We start from the raw sequence: 27,033 nt of genomic DNA, 5'->3' as shown, positions 1-27,033 counted from the left end.
TATATCAATAGCAAAACTTCTTCATCTCACCCTGAATTGTTCAACATTTTCACTTTGCTGTGCAGTGATATCCTGAAAACTGGTCAAAACTGTTTGCTGCTGCTTCTGCTTAACAAACAGTTTGCTCATACAGCTCTTTATTTCAGAAACTGATATAAATAAGTACCCACAAACAGGTACTCAACTAAGTTTGTGGGATTTATGAGCCACATCATGATAAAAAAATACAATAGAATTCACCTTAATATGAACCAATATTTTTCTCTATGTACAATTACACATTTCAAGTATACAAATTATGCATTTACATAACACTTTAAATGAATAAAAAAAATTGAATTAAGAGATAAATCAACAAAACTGACAAGATAATAGCTACAAATCTTTAAATTTGAGGCTTGTACACAGTTAAGAAATATTATAAATAAATACTAAGTCCAATCTAATATTCAGGTAACTAGATACTTAAACCAACTTCCATTATACTCAATTTTGCTCAATATCTTTGCTTTCTTAATTAGTTATTGACCAGTAGTACGCTTGCATACTTTTAATGTAGCTCAATAGATTAAATGGCAGAATGGCTAAGTAGATTTCACAGATTTCTTATGATCAATCCTATATGATATAAAAGTAATATAAATTATCTGTTTATGTTAAAATCATCATCACAGACAGTAAAATTTGTTTAAATATTTTCAAGCCTTTTAATCCTGACATTGTATTTTTAAGTAAATACAATTAAAGTTGGCAACAACTCAAAGTTTATTTTCATGTCATCCTGTGGCTGCTATCTGGTTGTAGAGATGATAAAAAAAAAGGAAATAATTACAACCTTTTGAAAAGAAATGCTGGAAGAGTTATCTTAGAGTATATAGAGCATTAAAAAATCTAAACATAAAAGTAACAAAATTTGGTTTGTGCAACCTCAGAAGAAACACATACTAATTTTTTTGCATATTCATTCACTATACAATATCTACTATAAAAGAGATAATGTATGTACATATCTGCCTTATACAGAAGTTGAGTATGTTGCATCAAAATGCATTTGAGCCTCCCAAAACTGCTATACTCCATGTTGTCAAGTGCTACTTTGCAGCACGTATCTTAAAATCTTGTAGCATAGTTTCCACTGCAAAGGCCATGTTTTATGGTTGTAACATTAAAAACACAACACTACTTACTGCATGTTCTAAAAGCTATCTATAGTCTATGATGTTGATGGTTTCTCAGTACCAGTTTAAACAGTATGATCACACAGAAATGCTTAGCTATTGCATCTAGTGACTTTAGCAGTAAGTGTTCATATAGAATATTACAAACACCCATTTCATTTCCCATCTACTTGAGGTAAGCAACAGTTACAAAGATTTAAGGAGACTCCAGTACATGTGGTTCATGTCACATTTACAGATGATAATCGTTCTTAATTATTTTACACTTTGTTGAATCATATACACAAACACCTATCACTGATCTGTGTATTCATAGATTCTTGCTTCTTACAAGACACCACACCTGTGGCAAGACTTGTTACAAGCCTGTTTCTGGAGGCCATGATATCCCACATTCATCTTTATTTCTTTGTTTTATAGTGCCATTCAGAACAAGAGATAACCTCATATTCAAAATTATAAATCCCTGATCTGAATATATCTTTATAATCTCACTGAAAGAGCTGTAACATACTTTTCCCCCAAAAAAAGATCAATTTTCAGGGGCATCACACAACCTACAAAAAAAAAAATCAAAATGTTATTCTACTGTGACTATATACATCAGACGTAGTTGTCACTTGAGCTGCTCATTTAGTGATTTAATAAATTATTTTTTGTAACAAGAATGTTAAAAAGTTGATAGCCATGATAAGTTTCATTACATAATTCTATATGAGTCATATGTTATGTATGCAGTATAACTGTTATGCTAGGCTTTTGTAACATTGTTGACAACATCTTACTTGAAGCTTGTAAGTTTTTTTTGCTATGTGCAATGTTGTTACTAGAGGGCTAGATGATTCTAGATTTTTCTGTTGAATGTTATAAATACGTACAAATACAGAGAGGAAGTAAGCAGGCAAGTCAGCGAAAGTAAAAGTGAAGTTACACTGAGTGGTTGTGAGTTTAGTCATAAAGTTGCAACTTTTTAAAGTGTAGTAGTCACAGATTATGTTGTAATAACATAAAAAAGAATATTTCTCTTGTCATTTGGGTTATAAAATAACTGAACCAGCCTGTGTGGATATTTGACATAGTTATTTAAAGCTCTGTGGTAATCCATCACTGAATTTATCACTGACTGTATCGTAACAATAGAATAGAAAAGAATAACCAGTCTTGTCAAAGGGTGTTATATAGTAACTGAACCCAACTCTGTAGACTTTGATGAAAAAGAGACAATTATTTAAAGCTTTGAATACAATTGTGATAACCAAGAATGTAACAAAGTTTTGTAAATATGTTTGACTTGCTTTTTTGTGCTGTCTGTTTATTGTTAGAATTCACAGCTAACAAGTTACAGTCACCTACTGTAAAGAACCCAGCCCAGATACTCTATATTTAGAAAGAAATATAATTTCTCTCATCACATTCCACTGGATTAACATAGTAAATATTATGTCTCTCATTGATGGTAATGAATATGTGGAATGAGATTTGATAGGACATGTGTATTTTAGCAGTGCTTTTCCTCATGTGCTGTGATATGTAGTGTTATTGCAACCTAAGTACAGATGTACGTCAGTAAACAAACTTGGACATTTGTAAAAATAACCGAAGGTAATACATTTTTTTATTTGATTATGTGCTTCAGTATCACTTTGTATAATTTGAAAATTTGAAATGAATAAAAAAAATATTATGGAATAATATATTCACTAAGAACTACACAACTAAGTTAAAATTTCATGCCCTACAAAAGTGATGTAACCCAACTACTAAAAAAAAAAAAAAAAAATCTAGAAATGCCTAAATTTCTTCAGAATGTGTAACAAATTCTGAAGTTTATTGCCAAAAATATTTATTACTTTAAAATATATGAAGAGTTTTGTAAGAAATACTCACTGTACAAAACTGGAAGGTGTGAGTCTTCCCTCACCACCACACCATGAGAGGTTTAGCCTTTGTAGTGATAAACACCTATTCTCCAAACCTTGAAGGGTTACTATAGTAACCTACATACAAAACACAAACAAATTACAAAACTAAAAATAAACACAAGAAAAATAGTTAAGTTATTTTTGTAACAACTAACATATCAACTTCTGCTTTGATACAATTATGCAAATTAACCTTATTTACCAACTTAGTTAACCTTGATTTGCAGCATTCCTTTAAAATGCTCATTACATATAGTAATGCTAATACATTTTATTTGTTTTTAAGTATGATTAAATTTGTACACATTTCCCAAATATTTCTTGATCATATATTAGTAGATGTGAATTCAAACATTTGTGAATTATCCTCAGAAACACATTATTACATTCAATACCACCACTCGGAATAGAAAGATGATAGATATTTCTAGTCATTAAAAATTATTTTGTATAAGAGATACCAATAAGTTACAGAATGACTATACCATACTGTTAAAACCTATTGTGTAATTTATCACTTTCTACAAAACCTACAACGAAGAGACACTAACTTATTTCGTTGGTTGACAGACTGAAGCATTTTCACTATTTGTTGGTGACATGTTTGCAGTTTGTAAACTACTCTTTAATACTTATAAAAAAGCATCTTCATATTTAATAAATTACATTTTCTCTAAAATTTCTACTCATCCTTAACAAACTTCAGGCTTACAAGTCACATGTTATTCTAAGAAATGCAACTCTGTATGTGTAACCACTCTGAAATTATATGTATGGTGAGTCACTACTCACCTCTTTTTAAATATCAAGTTGGTATATTTTTAGCCATAGCATAGTGACTCATAGAATGCAAACTTTTAGCTTACAGCTCCATTATATTTTGACCTATTTGAGATTTAAATAGTTTTCAACTAAAAAGGTCAAACTCTTTTGAATGATGTATTTGATGAACCCAAGGTACCATGGCTATTGAGAATTCCCTCTTGTTTAATAGAGACATTCCAGAGCATCTTAATACTCTTAAGTGTTTAGTTCCAACTGGAAAGAATGTGAGTAGATCTTTTAAGGGAAAGAATAAATTTCACCAGACCAATTATTGCTACTAAAGGCAGATTCAATATAAACAGTATAACATACTAAGTATCGGGTTATTCTTATGCTGGTAATATTTTACAACATGATGACTTATCTATTTATACAATAAGCGTTGCTGCAGTGGGCATTTACTGGCACAAAGCAATTATGCTATCTGTGACAAACAACCAGTAAAAAATCAAAAATCAAAGTATTATAGTATGTAATAAGGAATCACGTTAAAACAAAACAAAGGCCAATTTTCAAATTGAAAATTTAAACAGAATTAAAAAGGCCAATGGCCCTTAAAAATTTAAAAATATATCTGAGGTGGACAGCATCACCATTGCCAATGACACTGTCTAGTGCTTCTGCAGATTGGTTTGTCAAACATAGATGATTAAAATCTTAATCTCACTGAATAATTACTAATATACTTTACACCAGACCATGACTTCATTATTATTCTAAAATATCTCTGTAATATGAAATTGCATACCATTCCTGTTGAAACTCTCCTACATCTTACTTTTTCATTACCAAACCAATTAGTTTTGTTTGAGGCTTCTATATATACCTTTATTAAATAAGTACTTCCATTTTTTCTCCATACAAGTACACACAGACATTCATATGCATATAAATATATATCTCTTTAAATAATACAAATATATGTATACAACAAATAGGGTGGTCTTTCTTTTAAATTTAATTTACCATACTCTCACCTACTCAACTTGTTTTAGTATATGGATAATTAGTTTACAACAAATTTTATTCATACTGAAAATCATTTAAGGGTTGCTCAAGGTAGTTGACATTTTAATTTGTAGCTCACATTATATCTGTATATTCTGAATATTCTAGAATGTTTAAGCATATTACTAATGAATTTTCTACCAAATTATACAATACTGTAGCACATTCTGGAATATGCCAGAGTATTTCACATTACTCAGAATGTTCAAAACTGTCCATACACACATATATGTGTGTGTGTGTGTGTGTAAAGTTGTCTTGCCCTTAGAATATTCTGCATGACATAAAAGTTGTTTCTTAATATCTAGAAGCATAAATAAGCACTTAAGCAGTCTTCTATATTATACTGTATTCAGGATATCACTGCAATGAATGCTGCAACAAGAAGTAAAGACCACACTTTGGCTGTTAGGTTCAGAAGAGACTGAACTAATAGGAAGCAAATTAACTTTAAATAGGCAATACCTGTGTGTGATGTTCAATCTTAACAAAATATTAAAAGAGACTTTATGAAAATTTAAAAGTTGTGATCAAAGAGACTATAGTTTTTTTGGAATAAGGCTCAAGTGTCATTTATCCAGAACATCATGCCATTATCAAATCAGAGAAGCTTTGTTGAGAAATAAACAAAGCTAAAAAAAAATTCAAAAAAAGAAAATTGAAGTACTGCACACTAATGAAACAGTTTTTTAATAATCTGGATGACCTTTTTGATATCACTTTTAGGAATGCTCTTATCCTGATCAAACTCCCAGAAAACAAGGATTTTCTTCTTGCTCAGAGCGAAAGAGAACAGATTCTGTAAAGAAATTTAGTTAAGTATACAGAAATCTTAGAAGTTAAACCATTATGTTGGGCAAAGAACCACAAACCTTCCAAGCATCTGACTGAGGTTGTCTCAACAGAGACTTCCAATGTGGAAAAGGACATAACAAACACACAGAATTAGAGTGGTCATAAAGGTAAGAAGGATCTATCTTCTCCCCTGGCTGCTATAGTCTCAGGGGAAAAAAGACCAATCAGGGTAAAACAGGACAAATGTGGAACAATAAGAGTCCTATGCATATATATTACAAACATCACTGAGTGACAATGTTCAAATGCCAACAACAACAAAAAATACAATATAAGAGAAAGGTGAAACAAATAACATGAAGCTAAGGGCTCAATAGGAGGGTGAAATAACATAAATAAACCACATCTAAAGTCCAAATTCAGTCACTGGAAAGGTCATCTGGGCTGAAGAATATGAAAGGATTTTAACAGACCTGATAGAACTGGGGATTCAAAAACTTTGATATTTAGAATACCTAAAAACAGTGGATAAAATGCCTCACACAAAGTCATCATAGACAAAGCAAGACCTTTCTCAAATATCCTAGTTACAAAATTGGCTATGACAGATACTTTTGGATAAAGAGGATTTAAATTCCTTTTAATATACACCTGATGATAAATATTCCATTTTTACTAGTTGCTCTACAGGGAAGATTTAGTTAAGTATAGAGAAACCTCACAAGTAAACCCTTATGTTCAGCAAAGAACCACAAAACCTCCGAACATGAAGACTAAGTTCTGAACATCTGGGTAGAGAATGCCTGACTGAGGTTGTCTCAACAGACTTCCAATAAGGAAGAGAAAGAGGTGAACAAGCAGAAACCATACTTGTGCTAGCTAATAAGGTGCTACCAAGAGAACTTGACAGAAATTAGAACAAACCATGGTCAGAACTCGGGCAATAGCCAAATCAGGAGAAAGGCATCTACTGCCAATGCTGGAGGGTGAGATATTGGAGACAAAAACAACCGAAGCTGAGAATCCCAAGGTGTCACAAAGGCGTTGAGTGTTGGAAACCTAAATTGAAAAAAAAAAACACTGAAAAACTTCACGATTTAGCATCCATTCTGTCTGAAGAAATCAACTGAGTACAGACAAGTGAACTGCAATTAAATTCATCACTCCTGGAACATAACTCCCTAAAAGACTAGTACAATGGGAATGAGTACAGTGAGAAATACCCAAGGATTGGGATGCACAGTCCATTGGTTGCACAGTAACCACTGAAGGGATTTTATATGTGCTCATCCCAAAGGATCAGGAGGCTCGAGTAATGCTCACATTCTCAAAATAAACAAGAGAAGGAACACTAGTAAAAGCCTGACAGTTCTGTCCATGGCTTGAAGCTTCAGAGTGTTTGGTTGAGCTCAACTTAAGTATTGAAAAATACATGAGAATAGATTTCTCTCATCTGATAAAAAAGTGTACTTCTGAAAGGAGAGTCTGAGTGTGTTTTTCTGCTAATTGATGGGATGAAGTCAGAAAGAACAAGTTTTCCACATAATTATGTGTGCACAGGCCCAAGCAATGCAAGTAATGAAAAAAATGTTCAAACAACTCTACAGAAGAGATAAGGTGTTGAGGCAAGATCAAAAGGAAATGCCTGAAACTGTAGCGATTAACAATCGTGCATAACCTGAGAAACTTCTAGAAGTATCGGTAACATTGAACTTTGTCATCCAGAGTCCTTGTACAAAGGGTGAGAAAAAGATTCCAAAATGAAACAAGAAGGATCTAAAAACTGGTTGATTTGAGATAGATTGATCATTGAATGCCAGTCTCCTGTCTTCTTAGGTATCATAAATAAATGGGAATAAGATCATGGAAGAATAGGACTGACCCTCTCTATTGTTTTTTGACTAAGAATTCTCTTATGGCCTAAGAATGGAGCCCCACTTTCCATGGATCTGTTAGAGGTGAAAAAGCAACAAATTGAGAATGCACTGGTGTAGAGGTGATTTCAACTGAATGAACAATCCTAAAGCCAGAACACTGAATACCCATGGATCCTTGATGAATGAGCTCCAAATGTCCAGAAAGTGATGTAATCATGCTCCTACTACTACTCTGACCCTAGGGTAGCAACCAATGCCATTGTCACTACTCCACTCAAGCCAAAAATTCTCGAGAGTATAGATGAACCCTGTTACAAGAACCAATAAACCTGGAGTAAGGAAACACTGTGGACCAATATTCCTAAATTAGAGTTAGAAAGATGAGAAGTCAAGGACAATAAATTTTAGAATGTAAATGGATGGTAACAATGTGGAATTCTAACATCTCTGAAACTCTAACCAATAGCACTAGACAGAGCTTTTCATCACTCCTCGAGGACAGAAGATGGTAAACAAATCTTCCTAACAAAACATCTCTAGCCAATAAATCCCAACAACAGACCAGTTGGAAAGCTACAGTTGTTTGCAATTAGACTTTCAACTGTTCACCTTGCAGGCGATTTTTCATTCTGAATAAAAAAATATTTTGTATTATCTTACAGTTTTTACACTTCACATGCACAATGCCCAGAACCTTCTATATGAATATCAAAGGTTGTTAAAGTAAATGCTTATATTCTATTTTCCATTTTCTCTACCATATCTCTAACTCTAGCTATTATTATCAACATGCAATGCAATGAAATGCTTAAAATTCAGAAAAAACATGTATATACCTTTTAACTCTTTTGTTGAATAATCTGAAAATACCCGAATTAGGTCATATATGTAATTTCACATCTTCAGTTATAGTTTATTTTCAGTGTTTTATTTTTCACTGTTGATTACTTATGTCAACACACCTCAATGAGTACCTGCTTATGACAGACTGGTATGAACAGCAGATATGTATTTTCCTCTGGCAAAGTTGTTCACATGTGTATCCTAACATAAGCCTTGAAGAATAAGCCAAACTTTCTAATATGAATTTTAAAACATAAATAATGCATAATTAACTAAAATATAAAAGTGAAACCTAAATGCAATTTAACTGTCTCTCCAAGTGAAACCTAAATGCAATTTAACTGTCTCTCCAAGTAAAACATAATTAGGTAGGTAATAAACAACTAATGTGCTTTCATGAGCAAGTATGCAAGGATCACAGTAGAGGGAAACCTTTTTTGGTAGCCATGGAGGTAAGTCTGAATTCTGCAGTCATTTGGTATAAATGTTTGTTTGGATGTATCCAAATTTCTTTGAAAAAAAAATATTAACTTACTTGCCCAATTGGGTAAATAAATGTTACTTTTTCAGTTGTCCAAACAGAGATTTGACTTGCCTTTGGCAATCACACAACTGTTACTATCAAGCTCTGATAACTGTACCTTTGAAATGAAGTTACAACTTTCAGTTTATTAAATATACTTTGAAATACAACTTTAAATCATAAATTACTGCTATACACTTTACTTATTTTTAGTTACGGAGATTCTTTGCAAAAAACAAAAAGAAAAGATTTATGACAAACTATACTGTAAAAAAAAAAAGAAGAGAAAAATAATACGATATAATATATACACAAACTATTTATTCATCCTTTATACATTATTTATACACTGTCCTAACTATTTATACATTTCAGCTAATATTTTGGTTGAATTATGCTGACTGTAAACTCTGTATAGAAACAACAAATAATAAGGAACTAAAACAAATCAGACTGAAAAATCAAAAATTTAAATGACTGAAAAGAACAGAAGGTACTGCTGAAACACTTACTGATTATTCAGATAAAGTTATAAATACCTTGTCTCAATACAAATTTATGGAAACAGAAAAGAAAGTAGTCTAAAGGATTAAAATTTTCAGTGTCACCAGAAAAATTACATTATATTTTTTTTGTTTTGAAAAATTTGTAAAGAAACCAAACGATAATCCAATTTATAGAGAAAGTTGAAAAACTTTAATACATTGTCTTTTACTTGTTATTAAGCACAAAGCTACACAACAGGGTATTTGCATTTGAAACCTGAATTTTAGTGTTATAATCCCCTTTAGACTGACCATTTAGCCAACAAAGAATGACAGCATTGTAAAAAAAGAGGTGTTAGGGGTAACCTTATTTCTATCATGTAAAAAAAATATATTCCTAAAAAGGAAATTCAGCCAATTAACTATTTAAATCAAAATAAAAAACAGATATAGCTATACTATGCCATATAGCTAAAACTATATGGTATAGTTGTTTTGAATAAATATTTTTATTCAACTAAAGTACTTACAATCATATATGATGAAATTAAATTTATAAAAATGAATTCTGATAAAAGAAAAAAAGGTGGAAAAAGAAAAAAAAACACATGTTTATTTATAAAGACTCTGTTAAAATTATGGGAAGATAATGTCTTTAGTGACAAAGAATACAAATATTTAAAGAAGTAGATCCTTACTATGGTATTTTGTATGGTTTACCAATATTAATGTCCCATTATTCCAGTAGTTTTTAAAATGATACAACTGTGAAAAGTCTAACAAAATTAGTTTTAACTTAGTTCTTAAATTTTGCCACTAAAAAGTCTCTTTTAAAAATAAGAATAATAGTAGATATGACCAAATTGATGGCATTGCCATGATATCAAAATTATCAGTTAATCAGCAAACCTTTTGTTATAAATTTATGTTGTCATGAAACAAAAATGGTTGAATAAATGTACATAGTTTTAAAGTTGTAAGGTAATACTGGTACATGAATAAAACCATTATATTTGAGAAACAGAACATGAAATTCATTCTTTGAGTACCTAAACAAACAATATTCTCTATATCCAGTTGAAATACAAAACTCCATTTTATACTTTTCAAGATCTAAGTATTAATAATTACATAGATAATTTTGAATTTGGGATATATCACAAACCAATGTATATAAGGGTGCATAGTCAAGTTGACAGTTATACACTTATTTAATATTAGGATAATATGATAAACATCTATTTCATAAAGCTTATCATATTGTCAGTATATATCATTTTCATACAGAAATAGATAATATAAAAAGATGTGTTGTTAAAATTATTTTAATCTATTATTACTTGACAATACCACTTATAAAAGGGAGTTATGATATGTCCAAACTGTAATCTTACTCATAAGTAAAGAAACTTGTGCTGAGAAATATAAAATATCTTGAAATAAAATTATATACAAATTTCAGTGTGTATAGCCTTTACTAAGAATTGAGAAGTTTTTTAAAACAAAAAACAAAATTAGTAAACATCAATGCTCTTGTTCAGTTATGTTTTTTCTTAATTTAGGTGAGCTTATGTGGAACCAAACCTGAATCACTTACAGTAGCATATAAAAAACCACCTGAAGCCTAATGCTGGCAATCCTACAAATATCTACAAACACCTAGATGAAGAATATGACAAAGAACTCCAAACTAATATGTAGTTCCAACATGCAGAAACCAAAAAGATTACAGTGATTATGAAACTAAACCATTACTTTGCACAGGTATATATATATATTTCATCATTTCACTTAAAGTACCAGGTGTAATTAGTTTAAACTGTGTCACTTTACCATTCACCACAGCTTACCAATAATAATTCCTGTCAACTTTAATACCTACTTCAATTTTACTGATGATTTTTATGTAGAATTATGTTAGATTAACACAAGCAATCAAAATTATTTCATTACTTTTGTGTCAATATTTCACCAAAACTAATTATAAAGTGCTGTATTTCAATTTAAAACAATCAAAAGATTTATGGCAGTGGTTATAAAAGTCTCAAAAGTAGTGACTAGAATAATTATATAACTTTGGCAGAGTATTAAACTTTTCTGATAACTGTTGAACCTGAATGACCTACAAACGTATTTTTTTGGAAATTTGAAGTAAAGGAGTAAGTAAAACAAATGGAAATTACATACTTTAATTTAATAAAATTTACAAATTTTGCAAAATTAATTTCTACATTTTAATGTACTAATAAAATTTTAATTGTGTAGAAAGTAACTGGAAAACGTATTTGGACTACAGCCTGTAGGTGTTAAATAAATGAAAGAGTAAACGACATTTTTGAAATGTAGAAAAACCCAATATTTCTCCTTTATTGAGTTACCTTTACCCTAAACTAGCCTGCAAGTATTGTGCTTTCTAAACATTCTTAGACAGTGAAAACATAATTATGTGGGATGCATACAACCAATACATGAATGTGTGTGTGTATTGTTTTCCTTTTCAGTCTCCAGCAAAGTAACTGTCACTTTAAAAGAAACTCACCTTTACATATTAACTAAAACTAGTAAACCCTTACCTTATCCCAATAAGGTTGTAGATCAAGTTCACTGAATAAAACTGGATCATAAAAATGTTTCTTAAATAACCTAGACAGAAAATAAACAAAGAAATAAACTGTAATTTTAAAGCAAAGTTACTTCAGAGAATTAAAGTAAACCTGTAATCTAATTTTTTTTTTCTCCTACAATAATAATGGATGATGGCCAGTGCATATTATTGAAATTATCTCTACATAATTGTTTCTCAAACTTCAACTAAAAGAAATATTTACAACTTTTGTGGTATTAATTTATGCAACTGCTCTGCAATTTCTTACTGAAAATTTTAAGCTTAAACACTCTCAAGCTTAATGGTAATTGAATGCATTGTTACACTATGATCTATAATGACAGCATAATCAAATTTTTTCTTTTAAGAGGGAAATAATTTAAATTTTAATAACTACACCTTTGTGATATTACCTCATATTAAACTTTATAATAATTTAAATCACCTCTTTACTGCCCCAATAATGATTTCTGATAAGAAGAGTTACCAATTCAACTATACATTATTGTTCTATTTTATGCAACTGCCAACTAAGCCTTTCTTCTCAATACCAGATTTCAAATTCTGCCTATTACAATGACTTACATGCTTGTACAGAAGCCAAAAATGTTAATGGTAATAATAATGACTAGATCATTCAAATTCACATCTGGTTTTAATAAATAAGATAAAATGTTCTCTATAATTAAAGTTCTCTCACTATGAGCACAATACCAAAATAATGGATCTAATTAGATAAAAATGCACTAGAATTATTTAAATATATGCCTGAGAAAGAGAGAGAAAAACTCCACAGATACTTAGGGCATTTTTAACTCTTGAATGACTGAATTGTTCTTATTCCATTCATTATCAGCAAACTTCACTTATATCACTTCATATTATGTACTTTTTCAAACAAACTGAGGTATATTACTCATTTATTGTGTAAAATACATAGAAAATCTCATCAGTAAATTGTACATTAATTTCAACATTTACAGGGATAAGAATAGACAAAGGTAATAAGTATTAAAAGCTATCTGCTCTCTCCTTTCATTTGATGATAATATTGGCATATATAAGACCCTTAAATTTTAATGTGCATCAGCCAAAATTTGTTAATCATTTCACAGTTTATGTGTTTTTTGTAATTCCATGTATGAAAACTGTAGAGCAATCATGCTTAGCACAGTTTATAAATTTGTTGCATATTGTGCATAAAACCTTTACTGCTGGTAGATCAACCTTTTTGATGAATTTTCAAAATTTTGAAATTCACATCACTACATAGCTGCAGGTTTTATCCAATCATTATTTGCTTTGCCTTATACAGACAAACTGATCAGTTTTAAGTTTTGTTTTTTTACATGTTTGCATGTGCATAAGATGGTATTATTTTACACATATTTTAAGATGCTGACATTAAAACTGTTTCATTTATCCTGCTATGTTGATCACAAATTGATATGTGTTGGTTGGAGAACAGCCAAAACATTGGAGATCCTTAATAGTGAAATAACATCTATTAAAAAATATTATTTGAAATGCCAAGACTCCAGCAAAGTTGTGAAAAAAAATTAACTTTAAAAAATCCTATACCTACAGAAAAAGTACCTGTCTATTTTCAGTTAACCCTGCCTTTATTACTAAATGTTGATCTCACAATATCATAATTAATGTACTGTAAGCTTCTCATATAGCTCTACTACTAAAATACGTTTATTTCTTAAAAGTAACTTAATTAACTTTTTGAAGTTCATTTTAACTATTCTGTTTATTTATCTTGTTATATGGCCAATTCAGTAAATCTGATTATGATGGAATAAACAAACTAAAATATAGGTATACCATGTTAATTTCACAACAAGAGCCTAGTGATAATAGTGAGCTTTCAATTTTACTGGTTTTCCATTACTGCCTTGAGCTTCAGACAGGACTGATTAGTTAATTTTTTCATGCATTATAATACCCTAAACCAATAGTCCACGTACATTCACAATGATTGTCCTTATTTGTATAATGCATGGCAGAAATGTAGCCTTTTCGTTTCATGATTATCAAAAACTTAGATCTACTATATGTGAACAGAGAATGTCTGATTCACCACAAACATTTGCATCTATCTACTTAAATCCTATACTAATAAAGTGCCAGTTGGTACAAAACAAAAACATACCAAAAAAAAAAAAAACAGTACAAGAGTGAGGTAACTGCACTACATCAAAAACAAGTATACTCTTCACTTGGAACACAATTCCAATATCAAAGGTGGAATAGAATATGAGTAACTGTTGTACAGGCCAGCCCCACCAGACAGCCAAAGTTTTGCAACTCAGGATTGGAATTAAGGTACTCATATCCCATGTTGGTGGCTAATGCTATTGGCCCACAATCTTACATACATATACTTTGATTTTATTCCAACTTGTAACCATAGAGTAATGCATTTCACACCATCAAAATCATGATGAGAAAGTAAGCAACACCTAAGTGAACAAATTTTCTCCTCCACCTGAAGAACTCTAATGCTGTACTCAAGCAAAGAAACATCATCAGGTCAAGAATTATGAACATTCATCTTCACTTCCAAACCAAGTGGTCAAGAATTATTCTACTTGCCCCTGGAATTATGAAAAGGACTTGGACCTTGTGCTCAACCAAAGACTTAAGTTTGAAAGTATGAGGAGATAGTGGATCATCTTTGGTCCACAATATATGAAACTGATACTGATCAAAGAGAAGGGCCATGCACTCCCCAACCAGAGAGCTTTATGTCAAATGTTAACCATAGTTATAAGTTGGCTGCTGTGGAGGCTGATACCACTCCTACTTACTTCTGGGAAAAACATCCAGGGACCCTAGAAAAAGGGTTTCCAACTTTGCCCTCTTCTCCAAAAGTGGAGGAACACACTCAACCACTTTGGAGAAAAAATCTCTGTCCACCATGCTAGCAAACTGGAAACTAGTGATGGTAAGAACTCCCAAGTTCCACTAGTAAGGTCTGGGGAGTAAAACATATTGGGAAGCCCTGAGGAACAGTACTCTGGAAATGGTGCAATAGGTGAACCAAGTTCCCCAAATTTTATAAAAGCAACTGATTCTGATTTATTCAACCTGAAGATTGGCAGGAACAGGATGGATTCTCCTTTAACTTTACTCATGATTGTCCATAGTAAAGTAATACCAACCAGTGGGCACCTAGATGGAGTTATGAAACATCCCATTTCAACACACCACTTACAATGTGTAGTAATTATAATAAAAGTGGTTGAAGTGCAGAGTTGAGAAGAGAAGGAACACCTGTCTGGACAACAATCACAAAAGAATACTATCCAGTGAAAAATAAAGGGACTCTGGAAATAAAATTAATTGAAGAAAATACTCCCCTCTGTTTAAGGTTTTATCAAAGTATTCAAAATAGCTATACGGGGTAGTTGAACACCCTCAGAAAAGGAAACTGCCAGAACATGCAAGTAACAAGAGAGGAAATTATTAGTAGTAGTCCACATACCAGTCCCCATAATGTGTTCCAGAGGGCAATTCAGCTGGGCAGCTATTGACACATAGATATTGCGAGATGTGACATGCAACAGATTCCTCTCCTGTAATGATAATCCATTGTAAGCCCTACAAATCAACTTGTGAAGCCATCTTGTGAAAGTAATGGGAGATAAATTATGGGAAATAGAGGTATTTCAGTATATGAACAATATATCCTAGTACCTCAAAATGAGTTAGTACAAGCCACAACACTTGAAGGCCTTGACAAGACATAACTAATGACCAGGATTAGAAATGGCTGAAAAATGGGTTGGTGACAAGGATCTTTCCCCTTTTCTAGCTGCCAGAGACTTGGGGAAAGAAAAGACCTATCAGGGTAAAGCAATACAAATGGACTGCAAACAATACCATTCTCCAACATACACAGGCCAAAAGCAACAAAAAATACAATTTAAGAGAAAGATAAAACAAAGAACATGAAGCTAAGGGCTCAAAAGGAGTATGAGACAATACACATAAACCAACTGCAAAATCCCACTTCAGTAACTGAAAATGTTATTTGGGCTGAAGAAAACAAAAGGATTTTAGTAAACCTTGTAAAACTGGTAATTCAAATATTAAGAATATTTAAAAACAATGAATATGAATGCTTTATATAAAGCCACTGTAGATAAAGCAAGACCTTTCTTAAATACCCAAGTTGCAAAACAGGATGATATGTACTTTTGCATGAAGAGGTTAAACTTATGTTGAATGCTCAACTGACAATAAACACTTGTAGCTGGCCTATGAAGAAATTTAGTTAAGTATAGAGAAACCTTAGAAGTTACACCCTTATGTCAGGCAAAGACCATATACCTTCCAAGCCACGAGGACTGGAATTCCTAACATCTCAGTAGAGAATGTCTGATTGAGATTATCTCAACAGATAATTCCAATGTGGGAGAGTTAGAAAGGGACATTCCTGCAAACACTTTAGAAGCAGAACCTCACTTAAACTGGCAAATGAGGTGCAACCAAGAGAACTCCACAGGAAGTGAAACAAACCAGTCAGAACCTGAAGCAAGAGCCAAACTGGGGGAAGACATACAGTTATAAACCTATCCAGTTCTGAATGGAGACCAAAAGAATTGCAATTGAAAATCCCAAGGGGTCACAAAAGCATTAATCTTATGAGACCTGGACTGAGAATAAATTTACTGGAAAACATTGTAATGTAGCATCCATTCTGTCTGAAGATTCCAGTTGAGTCCAGATTTGAAAATTAACATTTGCCTAGAGTATTTGAGTGAGGCATAAAAGATTGAAGCAACCATTCTCAATGCTTAGACTGGCAAAGCATAGAAATCCTAGGGATCAAAATATAGTGTCAACAGATGGCAAGTATGTTTTGGAATTTCCCATTTTCTGATACCTGAAACAGTAACCAGCAGAATTAAGAGTAATAATATAACCCAAATGATTAGACAGCTGTTATTACACATATATATGTAATTTAGACACTGTTGAAAAACTAATATTCAAAGATCCAGAAAATCAGTAGAAGTCCTTCTAAACATTTTACCACACAACAAAACTGTTCACTGGTAGAGAGAAATATAGCGAGTTAACATAACCATTCAAGAATGAGAGTATCACAAAACTGCAGTAAGGAAAGGACTAAGTGAAAGTATATTAAAGTACAAGACAGAAAATTTCTTGTAAATAAAACTTGCTTCAAATCTTAGCTTCTACAGAAAATGTTTTGTGTTCTTAACCCACATCATTTAACACTTAATTCAAGTAATGGCTACATTTTCACATTTCATAAACAGTGATAAACTAAAACACTTTCCCTTCTCTATGTCACATCAATATCAGTGCAAAAAATTGCTCCTATTAATCAGACCCTCAACCTATATAGCAATAATGATGATTATTTATAGAATGTGATAAAATGTATGATGTATTTCATAACCATGAATCATATTAACTTCTGTCTGATCAAATAACTATAAATAAACATATGTTAAAAGAAACACACAATAAAAAAACTTTGATAGAACTTTAGCTACCACACACTGAACTTTTCAGGTTTTGATATGCAACAATACAAAGTCATTTCAATATTTTATCTCATAACCATAAAATTACATTTTCTACTGCCAGAAATGCCAATAGTTGCATTTCATTGAGTAGTTGAAATGTATTTCTTTTTGCTTTTCATTTCAAAATGAGCCCCTCATGTAATATATGTACATTACATTCATACCTCCAGCAGTTAATCCTAGAAATGCTAAAACTATAAAACTTAAATACTAAATGAACTCTCAAAACTTTAATGCTACTTGCTTGTTTTTCCTAACTGTGTATCCCTTGTATATACATGAAATTGCATGCACTGTAGAAATTGGAATTACAGAGTACTTGTTTAAGATCAATCACATTACATTCTGTCTATATAAATTATAACAGTCACAATTTGACATTTAAACTTTTTTTTGTTACTCTTCAACATGTAAACTTACATAATAGGCTGTCATCACAATATTTTTAGATTTTTTAAAAACCACCAGACCTTAAATTACAAAGCTAATTGTTCTTCCTAACTTCACACCCTATGCATCATTCATTATTATGCATCCATTTGGTGATTAAATATATCATGTATTTTTGCTAATTAACAGTACATTCTTCCCACTTTTCTTGACGTTTTTTAAGAAAAGTCAGAAATTAAACTGATATTTCTTTTTTTCCAATATCATAGTCAGCAACACAGTAATTTTTGTAGGTAGTCTCTTTCTTTTTCACCTCACCATACTGGATCCTGGACTTTAATAATGATATTGCATAATCTTTTTTGTTTCATTCCCAGCTAATTTCAGTTTTTCACCAGGAAATTTGTGGAATATGGATCATAAATTACATATGAAATGCTCACCACTTTCAAGGTCACTACATAGAAAGCGTATGAAATTTTCTGCTTTTTATCTAAATGTGAGAACACTCATTGCACCCTACTTTTTGATAATTCCATTCTAGTAGTTATATCAGCAGGAAAGATGATCTTGGTTCCACACATTTTATTTGTTAATCACACAGAGGACTATTTGAAATAATCCTCCTAAAGGATAAAGTTATGTTCATTTGAATTACATTATTCCAATTACAGTAATTTTATCGAACATTATTGGCTAACAACTCATTCCTGTATCAAAATGTAGTATAATGGATATCTCATTTCCCAAGAAAAACTGATGCTGGCTATCTCAAACTGCAATTTACTTCCATCATTTTAAAAAGATGACAACTGGTACATAAACACTTTTCTTTTAAATCTAACATATTCAAAATAAGATACTTGAGTTGAAAATCACAAACTCAACAACTTCATGATTAACACTACTATAGTAATAATCTTAGATAGCTCATGGGCATGGAGGGTTGAAAATTATTAACTCTAGGGCCCAAAGTTGTATTGTATCATTTTGTAGATATTCAAGTCAGGATTTCATTTTTATATGATAGCAATGTCAACCAAATAGTTTAAGGAAGTAGTGCAAAGTAAAATGTTTGAAGGCTCTCAATTTCATATACTTGTTTTTGTGAGGTGGTGTGGGCAGTGGATCACGTTCATTTTTCACCTATTTAATATGTATATTAGTATTTTTATAACCATTTTGTCTCTTTATTTCCAAAAAATAACTGATACACCATGTCATTAAACCACACAGAATATATAGTATGCAAGTTCAGTTTTGATAATCTACTACTGTTTGGCCCATTAATGACTAAGGTAAATGTTTCTCACAGCTTTCGTAGCATACTTTTAACACTTATTATAAATAAAGTTATTTAGGGAGAATCTGGTTTCTATAAAAATTAACTGACATTTATGCATATCATTGCACAATGCTTATGACATAAGACAATGAGCCATAATTTCTTTGCATTCATGTGAGTGAAAGTGATTTTATACTTTTAAAGGAAAATAATTTTATCCATTTTACATGAATTTTGGTTAAGACTATCAAAAGTCAATGATACTAGAATAATTATGACAAAAAAGTGTAGAAGAGCCCTGTTGGTGGTCCCAATGTAGAAGCAAAGCAATGTATCATACCTCATAAAAATTTAGAAAACAGCTACAAAAAGCTAACCACTCACACAAAAATACTCATATCATAGTCAAAATTATCTAATTAGCAGTTTTCACAATTACAAGAATTACAAGAAATGTTATTAAACATGACAAGCTTCCACTGAATCACTAACAAAGACAGTGCAGAAGTATTTTTACTATGAAAGGAGACTTGAATACTATTGTTAAAAAAGTAAGAGACTGTATCAAAGGAAGAACCACAAACAAATAGGAAAAGTTTAAGTTGCAATTCCAAATGCATATTTTGCCCAAACATCAGTAAATATTTGGGAGAGAACAAGAGAAAGAGCTTACACAATGTGTTTGTCTAAAAAACAGAGAAAAATGTCAGGAATAAGGCAGAGAGAAATTTTGATAGAAAAATACTCGTTTTGACAAATTGTAAACTAGTTTTAACTGAAGAAGAGTATCACAAATCATGCTATAAGACCTATACAAGATCAGATGAATCTTCAACTTTAGTGCCTGATTACAATCACACCTAATGGATCTGATGAATGTAATGGTTCATATGCAGCAGAAGAAAATAATGCTTATGATTTAGCTGTACAGCTATATAGAAAAAAACTTATCAAATTCTGTCTGTAGCAAAGTTAATCAAATCACTGACAAATATGTTATCATGGTTGTAATCAGTAAGCATCGTTAAAATCAAACAATCTATAAAGACACACATTCACAGAAATATAAAGGCTCTGTCTGATGATTTTCTGCAATTTACTCAGACAGAAGCAAACAGAGTGATAGTATTTCCATCTAATCTATCCACCAAAAACTTGGCTAGAGAAAACAATGAATTCCAAGACAAGCTTGCAACACTAAAATCTAACCATCTATATCATTCATCAAATGACTCTTGTTAACATGAAACAATCGAACAAGAAAACCTTTCAGGAAATCTCTGATTTTATCTCTTGTTCTTAAAGAAGGGTAACAACAGTGATAGAACAGATGTGGCATTTGATAGAGAGGAATTTCAATAAAGAACACAGTAACAATAGCTAGAACTCTGGGAAAAGAAGCACTCACAAACAAGTATATATCAACTGGAACAAAAGTAGTGCAGAGGCAGTGTTTCTGAAGAACTCACACAGCAAATTAAATCTCATTTCTTTTATCATTTTAAACCAGATAGAGAACAGATACAGACACAAACTTCCTGAAAATAATATGATTCTTTCCATTCATATAGAGAACTACAAAGAGGTGAGAAATTAATGAAATCAGAAGACTTTCTTTTCTTTGTAAGAGGAGCCATTACCAGAATGCTTCTTTATGCTGCTTATTAGCCAGATTTGGGTACAATGTAATTGTTATACCATCCATGGATCAAAATGTCAGAGTTTTATATGTTGCACCTTCTATAAATATAAATACCCCTCTATGTACCAAAAATGTGGCACAGAAAGCTATACAAGGTGTGTAGATATGTCTAAAATGTCTCAGACTCTCGGTAATTGTGTGTGAAACACATAAAAAAAAAAGGTCAGTGGATGTGATAGTGTCAGCACTTTTGTTGAAAAAGATCAACTGTCAAACTTTGAAACATTGAAAGGAAAGAAATATTTCAAGTGTTTGGCTCAAATTGAGTTATATCATTCAATTTGAGGCTGTATGGTGCTAGGAATGACAAACCAGATGTGAACACATACAGGTACCAATTATTTTGTTCATATAGGAGAGGCTGGGTCACTTCAATCACCCTCTCCCCATGAGATTGCTTCAAAAAACATGCGACATGCATCTCTTATGAAGCTACTATTTGCAAGAAGAGTTTGAAATACAACCCTGACCACCTAAGTCCAGTTGGATTGAGATGGATGATGGAAATGACAAGATGAAGTAGAAACACTTTCATCTGAGTTGATGGATGGATAGCCCATTCAATTAGCAATTCTGTAACTTCTAATTTGCAAATTTGGCAAGTTTTGTGAATCATTAGTCTGCCAATGCATGAAAAATGATGGTACTATACAGACATGTGCAAAGCAAACATAAACCTTTCAACAATCAAGCCCCATGTGATTACATGTTTATGAGAATGAGGAAAACAGTGCTGATAAATACTAATGTTCAGTATATACAACAAACACTACTGTTTCATTCATTAACCTATTGCAATGACAGGCAAGCATGTATTGACAAGACATACTTGGTTCCTGGAATGAATGATAGCAGCTGCCAGTAATCTATGATAATCAAGACTATTTTGTTCATTGATTTTACTGAACTGTGAATATTAAATTTTCCTTAACTGAAAAGGTAGTTCTAATAATAACTTACTTCAGCCGATACTATAGCTATTCCTCAACATTGGCTTTGCTCATCTAAGCACTGGTTTCTCTTGTTCCATTCTTTCATACCCCACTTAAATGCCCTTGGCAATATCTAATTTACAAATATCTCTACCCACCTCAATGTGCCCTCTATCCTGGTACTATATGTAAGTACCTCACTCATATAATGTAATCACGTTTTTTCAACACTTATACCATCTAACAAAGGCTCTTAGTGAAGAGGAAGGGTGGGAGAGTATCAGCAGAGAAGTATCATTGAAAATACGTTTTCAGTTTAGAAAAATGTTTACTTCCAAAACATACTTACTGCCTGCTGACACTACAGCTAGACTCCTACATTGAAAAGGTGGAGGGGCCAGTGCAGGCATTATTAGTAAAGAAGGCAACTGGACAGAACAGGGGTGTACCAAGATAAGAGTGGTACCTAAGTGAGGGAACTGCACTACAACTAGAACAGGTATACTCTTCACTAAGAGCCTAGTTTATGTGTTAAGAGTGGAATATAATATAAGCAACCATCGTTATAGATCAGCCCCAACATGACAGCCAAGGTTTCACAGCTCAGGAATGGAATTAAAGGATCTCAGTCCCTACATCCCATGTTCATGGTTAAAACAACTGGGCCACAATGTTATGCAAATATACACTTTTGATTAAATCACAATCTATAGCCATAAAGTTATGCATTCAAAACCACCAGAATCACAAGTAAGTAAGCAACACCAAAGCAGACAAACTTTATCCTCCATGTGAAGAAGTCAGAAAGGCAAAACCCCACGTTCAAAATGATGAGGTTATGTATGCCTTACTCAACCAAAGGAACAGAACTAATCCAGTCTAGAATTATTAATATTCATCTTCACCCCCCAACCAAGTGGGCAAGGAGCACATGGGACCACTTCGCATCCAAAATTATGAGATTGTGGACTCTTTTGCATGAATAAACTACTAAAATGACATTGATCACAATGTAAAGCCACACACACCACAACCAGATAATATTGTGTCAAATCTAAACCAGTATTACAAATGGGCTCCCATGAAGGCTGGTTCCACTCCTACTGACATATAGTAAAACATCCACTGGAAGAAAAGACCACCACCACAGCTTCTGTTCAAACTCCAGTTCCACCAGTAGAATAACACATGAGGACCCTGAATAACTGATGTGGTAAAACTCCCTAGTTCCACTAGTAGAATGTTGGGGGGGGGGTAGTACACATAGGAGGACCCTGATGAACAGTGCTCTGGAAACAATGCAATAGGTAACTCAAATTCCCTAAAATTTTAGAAATCACAGCAACTTATTCAATCTTGTGATTATCAGGAAAACACAGGATTCCCTTTAGATTTACTCATGATAGTCCATGAGTGGCAGTCCAGGATAACACAATACCATCAGGTAAGCACCTGGATGGTCTTATGGAACACCTTATTTCTACAACACCTTTTGTATCCAGTAATAAGGATATTCAAACTTGTTACCAGTGTGCAATTGGATAGATAAAAGGACACCTGTCTCGGCAACTCTCACCAAAAAGTGGGATCCAGTGAATGCAAGATGCAAGGGATCCTGAAATATAAAAAGTGCACCCTCTTCTTTATAATCTAGCAGATGTTGTGAAAGTGATGAGAGAAAAGCAATGGGAGAAGTCCAAATATTGGCCCATAAAATGTCCTCCAATGGATAAATGAAAAGAACAGCAAAATACATAAACGTGCTGAATCTGATGATATGTAACTCAGAAGATTCTTCCCCTGTAAAGACCAGAATATGTAACATGAATATTTGCAACTCTACCTTTAAGGAATTGGGGAAAACCTTGGGAAGCTTAAAGTGGAGATGATCACATTAAAATGTGGTAGTATAAGCCACATAACACTTCCAGGCCTGACAGCATGAAACTAACAATGAGAATACAACTGACTGCAGAGATGAGAAATAAATGGCAAAATAACAGTGGAGAGAGAAGTATCCCCTTCCCTGATTGCAAGAGACTTAGAAAGAAATTACCTATTAGAACATAGTAGGTCTTAAGATAGATAAAAAAAAAACCCATAAAAATATTCTAATGACTCTGACTTATGATATTGGCATACCAGTAGCAACAAAAATATCCCTTAAGGAAAAGACGATATATTGTACATGAAGTTAAAGACTTGAATGGTTGGCAAGACAAAGCATGTAATACTACCCTTATATTGTGAAGCAACTGAAAAGGCCATATTGCATGAATGCTGGATGGCAATGAAGAGTCCAAAATTTTCAGATGTATAGAATAACTAAAAGTAGTTAAAAGTTGTCTAACCTAAACAACAGACAAAGCTAGATCCAAATGAAAACCACATCAAAACAAGCTATGATAAACATGTTTGATAAAGTGGGTACAAATCCTTGTGAGGTAAAACTCAGGCAACTTTAGACATTAAATCCCAATGAGCTTGAAAAAAGTCTTTGTTTAGAATGTTAGACTAAGAATGCCTGAAAAAGCCAAAGAGGAAGATGTGGAAGTGGAAATGCTTGAAGATGCTACAAATGAGAAAATCATGGTTATGGTGATCAATCTGGGACTAGCAAAAGCTCAGAAGTAGAGGGTTGAAAGATAGCCATAATACAGAATAATAGATAAATTGTGGGAAAGCACAGATGTGCAATCTCATCCAATCAGGACTTAATGCATCTACCACACAAGCCTGTAGTTGAGAGTATCTAAAAAGTGTCAAAAGTGATCACTGGAGGCCCAAAGAGACAACAAATCTATTGGAAAACTTCACAACAGAGAATCCACTTGGCCAGGAAAAAGTAAAGGCCAAGACTGACAATCTTCAAAGAAATTTACCACCCCCAAAAAATGGCAAGTCAGAAAGCTTGTGTGATTGGAATAAGCCCCATACAGAAAGTACCAATTTTTGAAAACAACAGTTCTAAGTCTCCATGATGGTAAATATAAGAGTACACTATGGAATTTATGAGATGTCTCATGAGGATATTCCCCTGCAAGAGATCTAGACATTACCTACTGGACAGATCTAAATTATTCATGCAGAATTAAGATTGGTCCTCCATTACTTGACCTTTAATATGCACACCTTATTCTTGAAGGGAAGTATCTATGGAAGGAAACTCTGGTTAAAGGGGGTGAGAAGGAGCAGTAGACATTTATACACACATATACATACTAGGGATGGACAAAGCAAAGTGGCTCCCCTTTATAAAAGACAAAACAACTTGAGAATATTTTAAACTATATGTTCTTAGAATGCATTCGACAAGATTTGCTCAAATATTATCTCAAGTCCTAATGACTGACTTTTGTAAATACCTGCACTCTTCATGATTTTAGTTACATTTTGTTCATAAAAGGTATTCTACACCTGTAGTAGTTTCTTAGATCTTGTTATTCCAGTCAGGGTACAAAATGGTAAAACAAGACCATTCAAATTCACTCACACTAAAAATGTTGCATGCACATTGATCATTGGTTCATACATTACAAATGCAAGTGCAGTGTATTTTATAGATCTTGGAGGATACTTCAGGTATTTTAACGAGTTATACTGTTCGTATTTATGTTTTCTACTGAGAAAAGGAACAACACATACATTAACAATAATGAACTTTCTAAATACTTCACCAGTGCTTATGCTTGTTCATATGTCATATTTTACATATTACTTTACCTCTGTAACTGACAGAGCAAGGTTAGCCTTACTTCACAGTCTCTTTTTATGTTTTGCAACTGAATAGTTCAGTGGGTTGGTTGGTTGATTTAGTGTTTCATGGCACAAAGCAGCTTGGCTATCTGCACAAAACATCTGGTAAAAAGTTAAAAGTAAATTTAGTAAAATACATAAAAGGAAATTAAAGTAAAACAAAAAGTTTGAAAAAATACATAAATAACATAAAACCAATGTTTACATCTAGACTACAACATTAAGAGAAAAAGTACAATAATTGAAGTTGTAAAGGACTTTCTGTAGCGTAACTGTAATTACCATAACTCGCCAGGAAGACTAACAGGTAAGTACAAAAACCAATCAGTCACCTGAAGTTGGTCTTTCCAGTCCTGGTTCTGAGTTATTTGATGTTATGGCCATTTTCAAAAAGAAAAGAAATAAAGTTTTTAAAAGACGTGTAGCAAAATTATAATAATAACTCACTAGAATAGTTCAGTGGGTATTCGATCACTTTTCCAAAATATTGCCATAAAAATAATAAATGTTAGCAATATGGTGTGTTTCATGCCAATCTTGATTTTAAGTAGATTTAGGTTTTATATATAGTTCATATACAGTCAATGTAGCTTGTATATATCTATGGCCTCATACTATAGTGAAAGTGATTTAAAACTTAAAGAACAGAGATGTTGCTCCATAACCTTTTTTGATTCAGTTTTGCTGTATGTATTGTATTGATTACATCTACATCAGAGCAAAGACTAATTAATTTACTGAAGTAAACTACATAATTCCTAAAAATATTCTTTATGACAAAACTATATTTTTATTCCTTTTATCGTTACATCTTCTAACACTACTTTTCATCCTTGAATTTAGCCTGATGCACTGTGGGTCTTATATTTGTGGGCAATATGAGGTGTAATGCAAGTTTTCTTCATTATAATATTCTTTAGGTACAGTCCACAACAAATGATAAAAATGATATTATCACATATGCAGAACTACTATAAAAGTTTCAAAATAGTTCTATACAACACAAGAAAATTAGCTAGTTTTCTAACAACTTGTAATTAATTAAGTAACTACAGTATGTTTCTTGGACATAAGATCATTTCAAACCAGTCATCACTAACACCTTAATAACTTGAAACTACAAGAAATTTGTCCATAATAATTTGTTACTGTCAGAAAAAATTAACAATTAGTAAATCAAACCCAGTTTACTGCCTAAGGTTGGGGGGAGATAAAATTTCTCCATTTTAATTGAATTTTGTAATGTTATGTTTGAGTACAAATCTATTCACAAACAATTATCTCATTAAACCAACTATATAGGTTATGAAACAATTATTTATGAGAAAACTACAATT

At 32.3% G+C, this 27,033-nt stretch overlaps 1 protein-coding gene across 5 annotated transcripts in view; it reads right to left on the bottom strand.

The window, feature by feature from the left end:
- Positions 1-27,033, bottom strand: part of LOC143252935 (F-box/LRR-repeat protein 4-like) — a 138,761-nt gene that overhangs the window by 36,989 nt on the left and 74,739 nt on the right. For 2 of the 5 annotated variants that reach the window (XM_076505830.1, XM_076505829.1), the window contains 2 exons: positions 12,030-12,099; positions 3,066-3,175 (listed from right to left, as the gene is read on the bottom strand). In XM_076505830.1, coding sequence (XP_076361945.1) covers positions 3,066-3,175; positions 12,030-12,099 — 180 coding nt within the window. Of the gene's footprint in view, positions 1-3,065; positions 3,176-12,029; positions 12,100-25,663; positions 25,799-27,033 lie in introns of those variants that run through there. The other 3 variants (XM_076505833.1, XM_076505834.1, XM_076505832.1) reach the window with 3 other exon arrangements.

The sequence above is a fragment of the Tachypleus tridentatus genome, chromosome 6 (assembly GCF_004210375.1).
Source record: "Tachypleus tridentatus isolate NWPU-2018 chromosome 6, ASM421037v1, whole genome shotgun sequence".
NCBI classification, from domain to species: Eukaryota; Metazoa; Arthropoda; class Merostomata; order Xiphosura; family Limulidae; genus Tachypleus; species Tachypleus tridentatus.
This window is presented reverse-complemented; position numbering and strand designations above follow the sequence as displayed.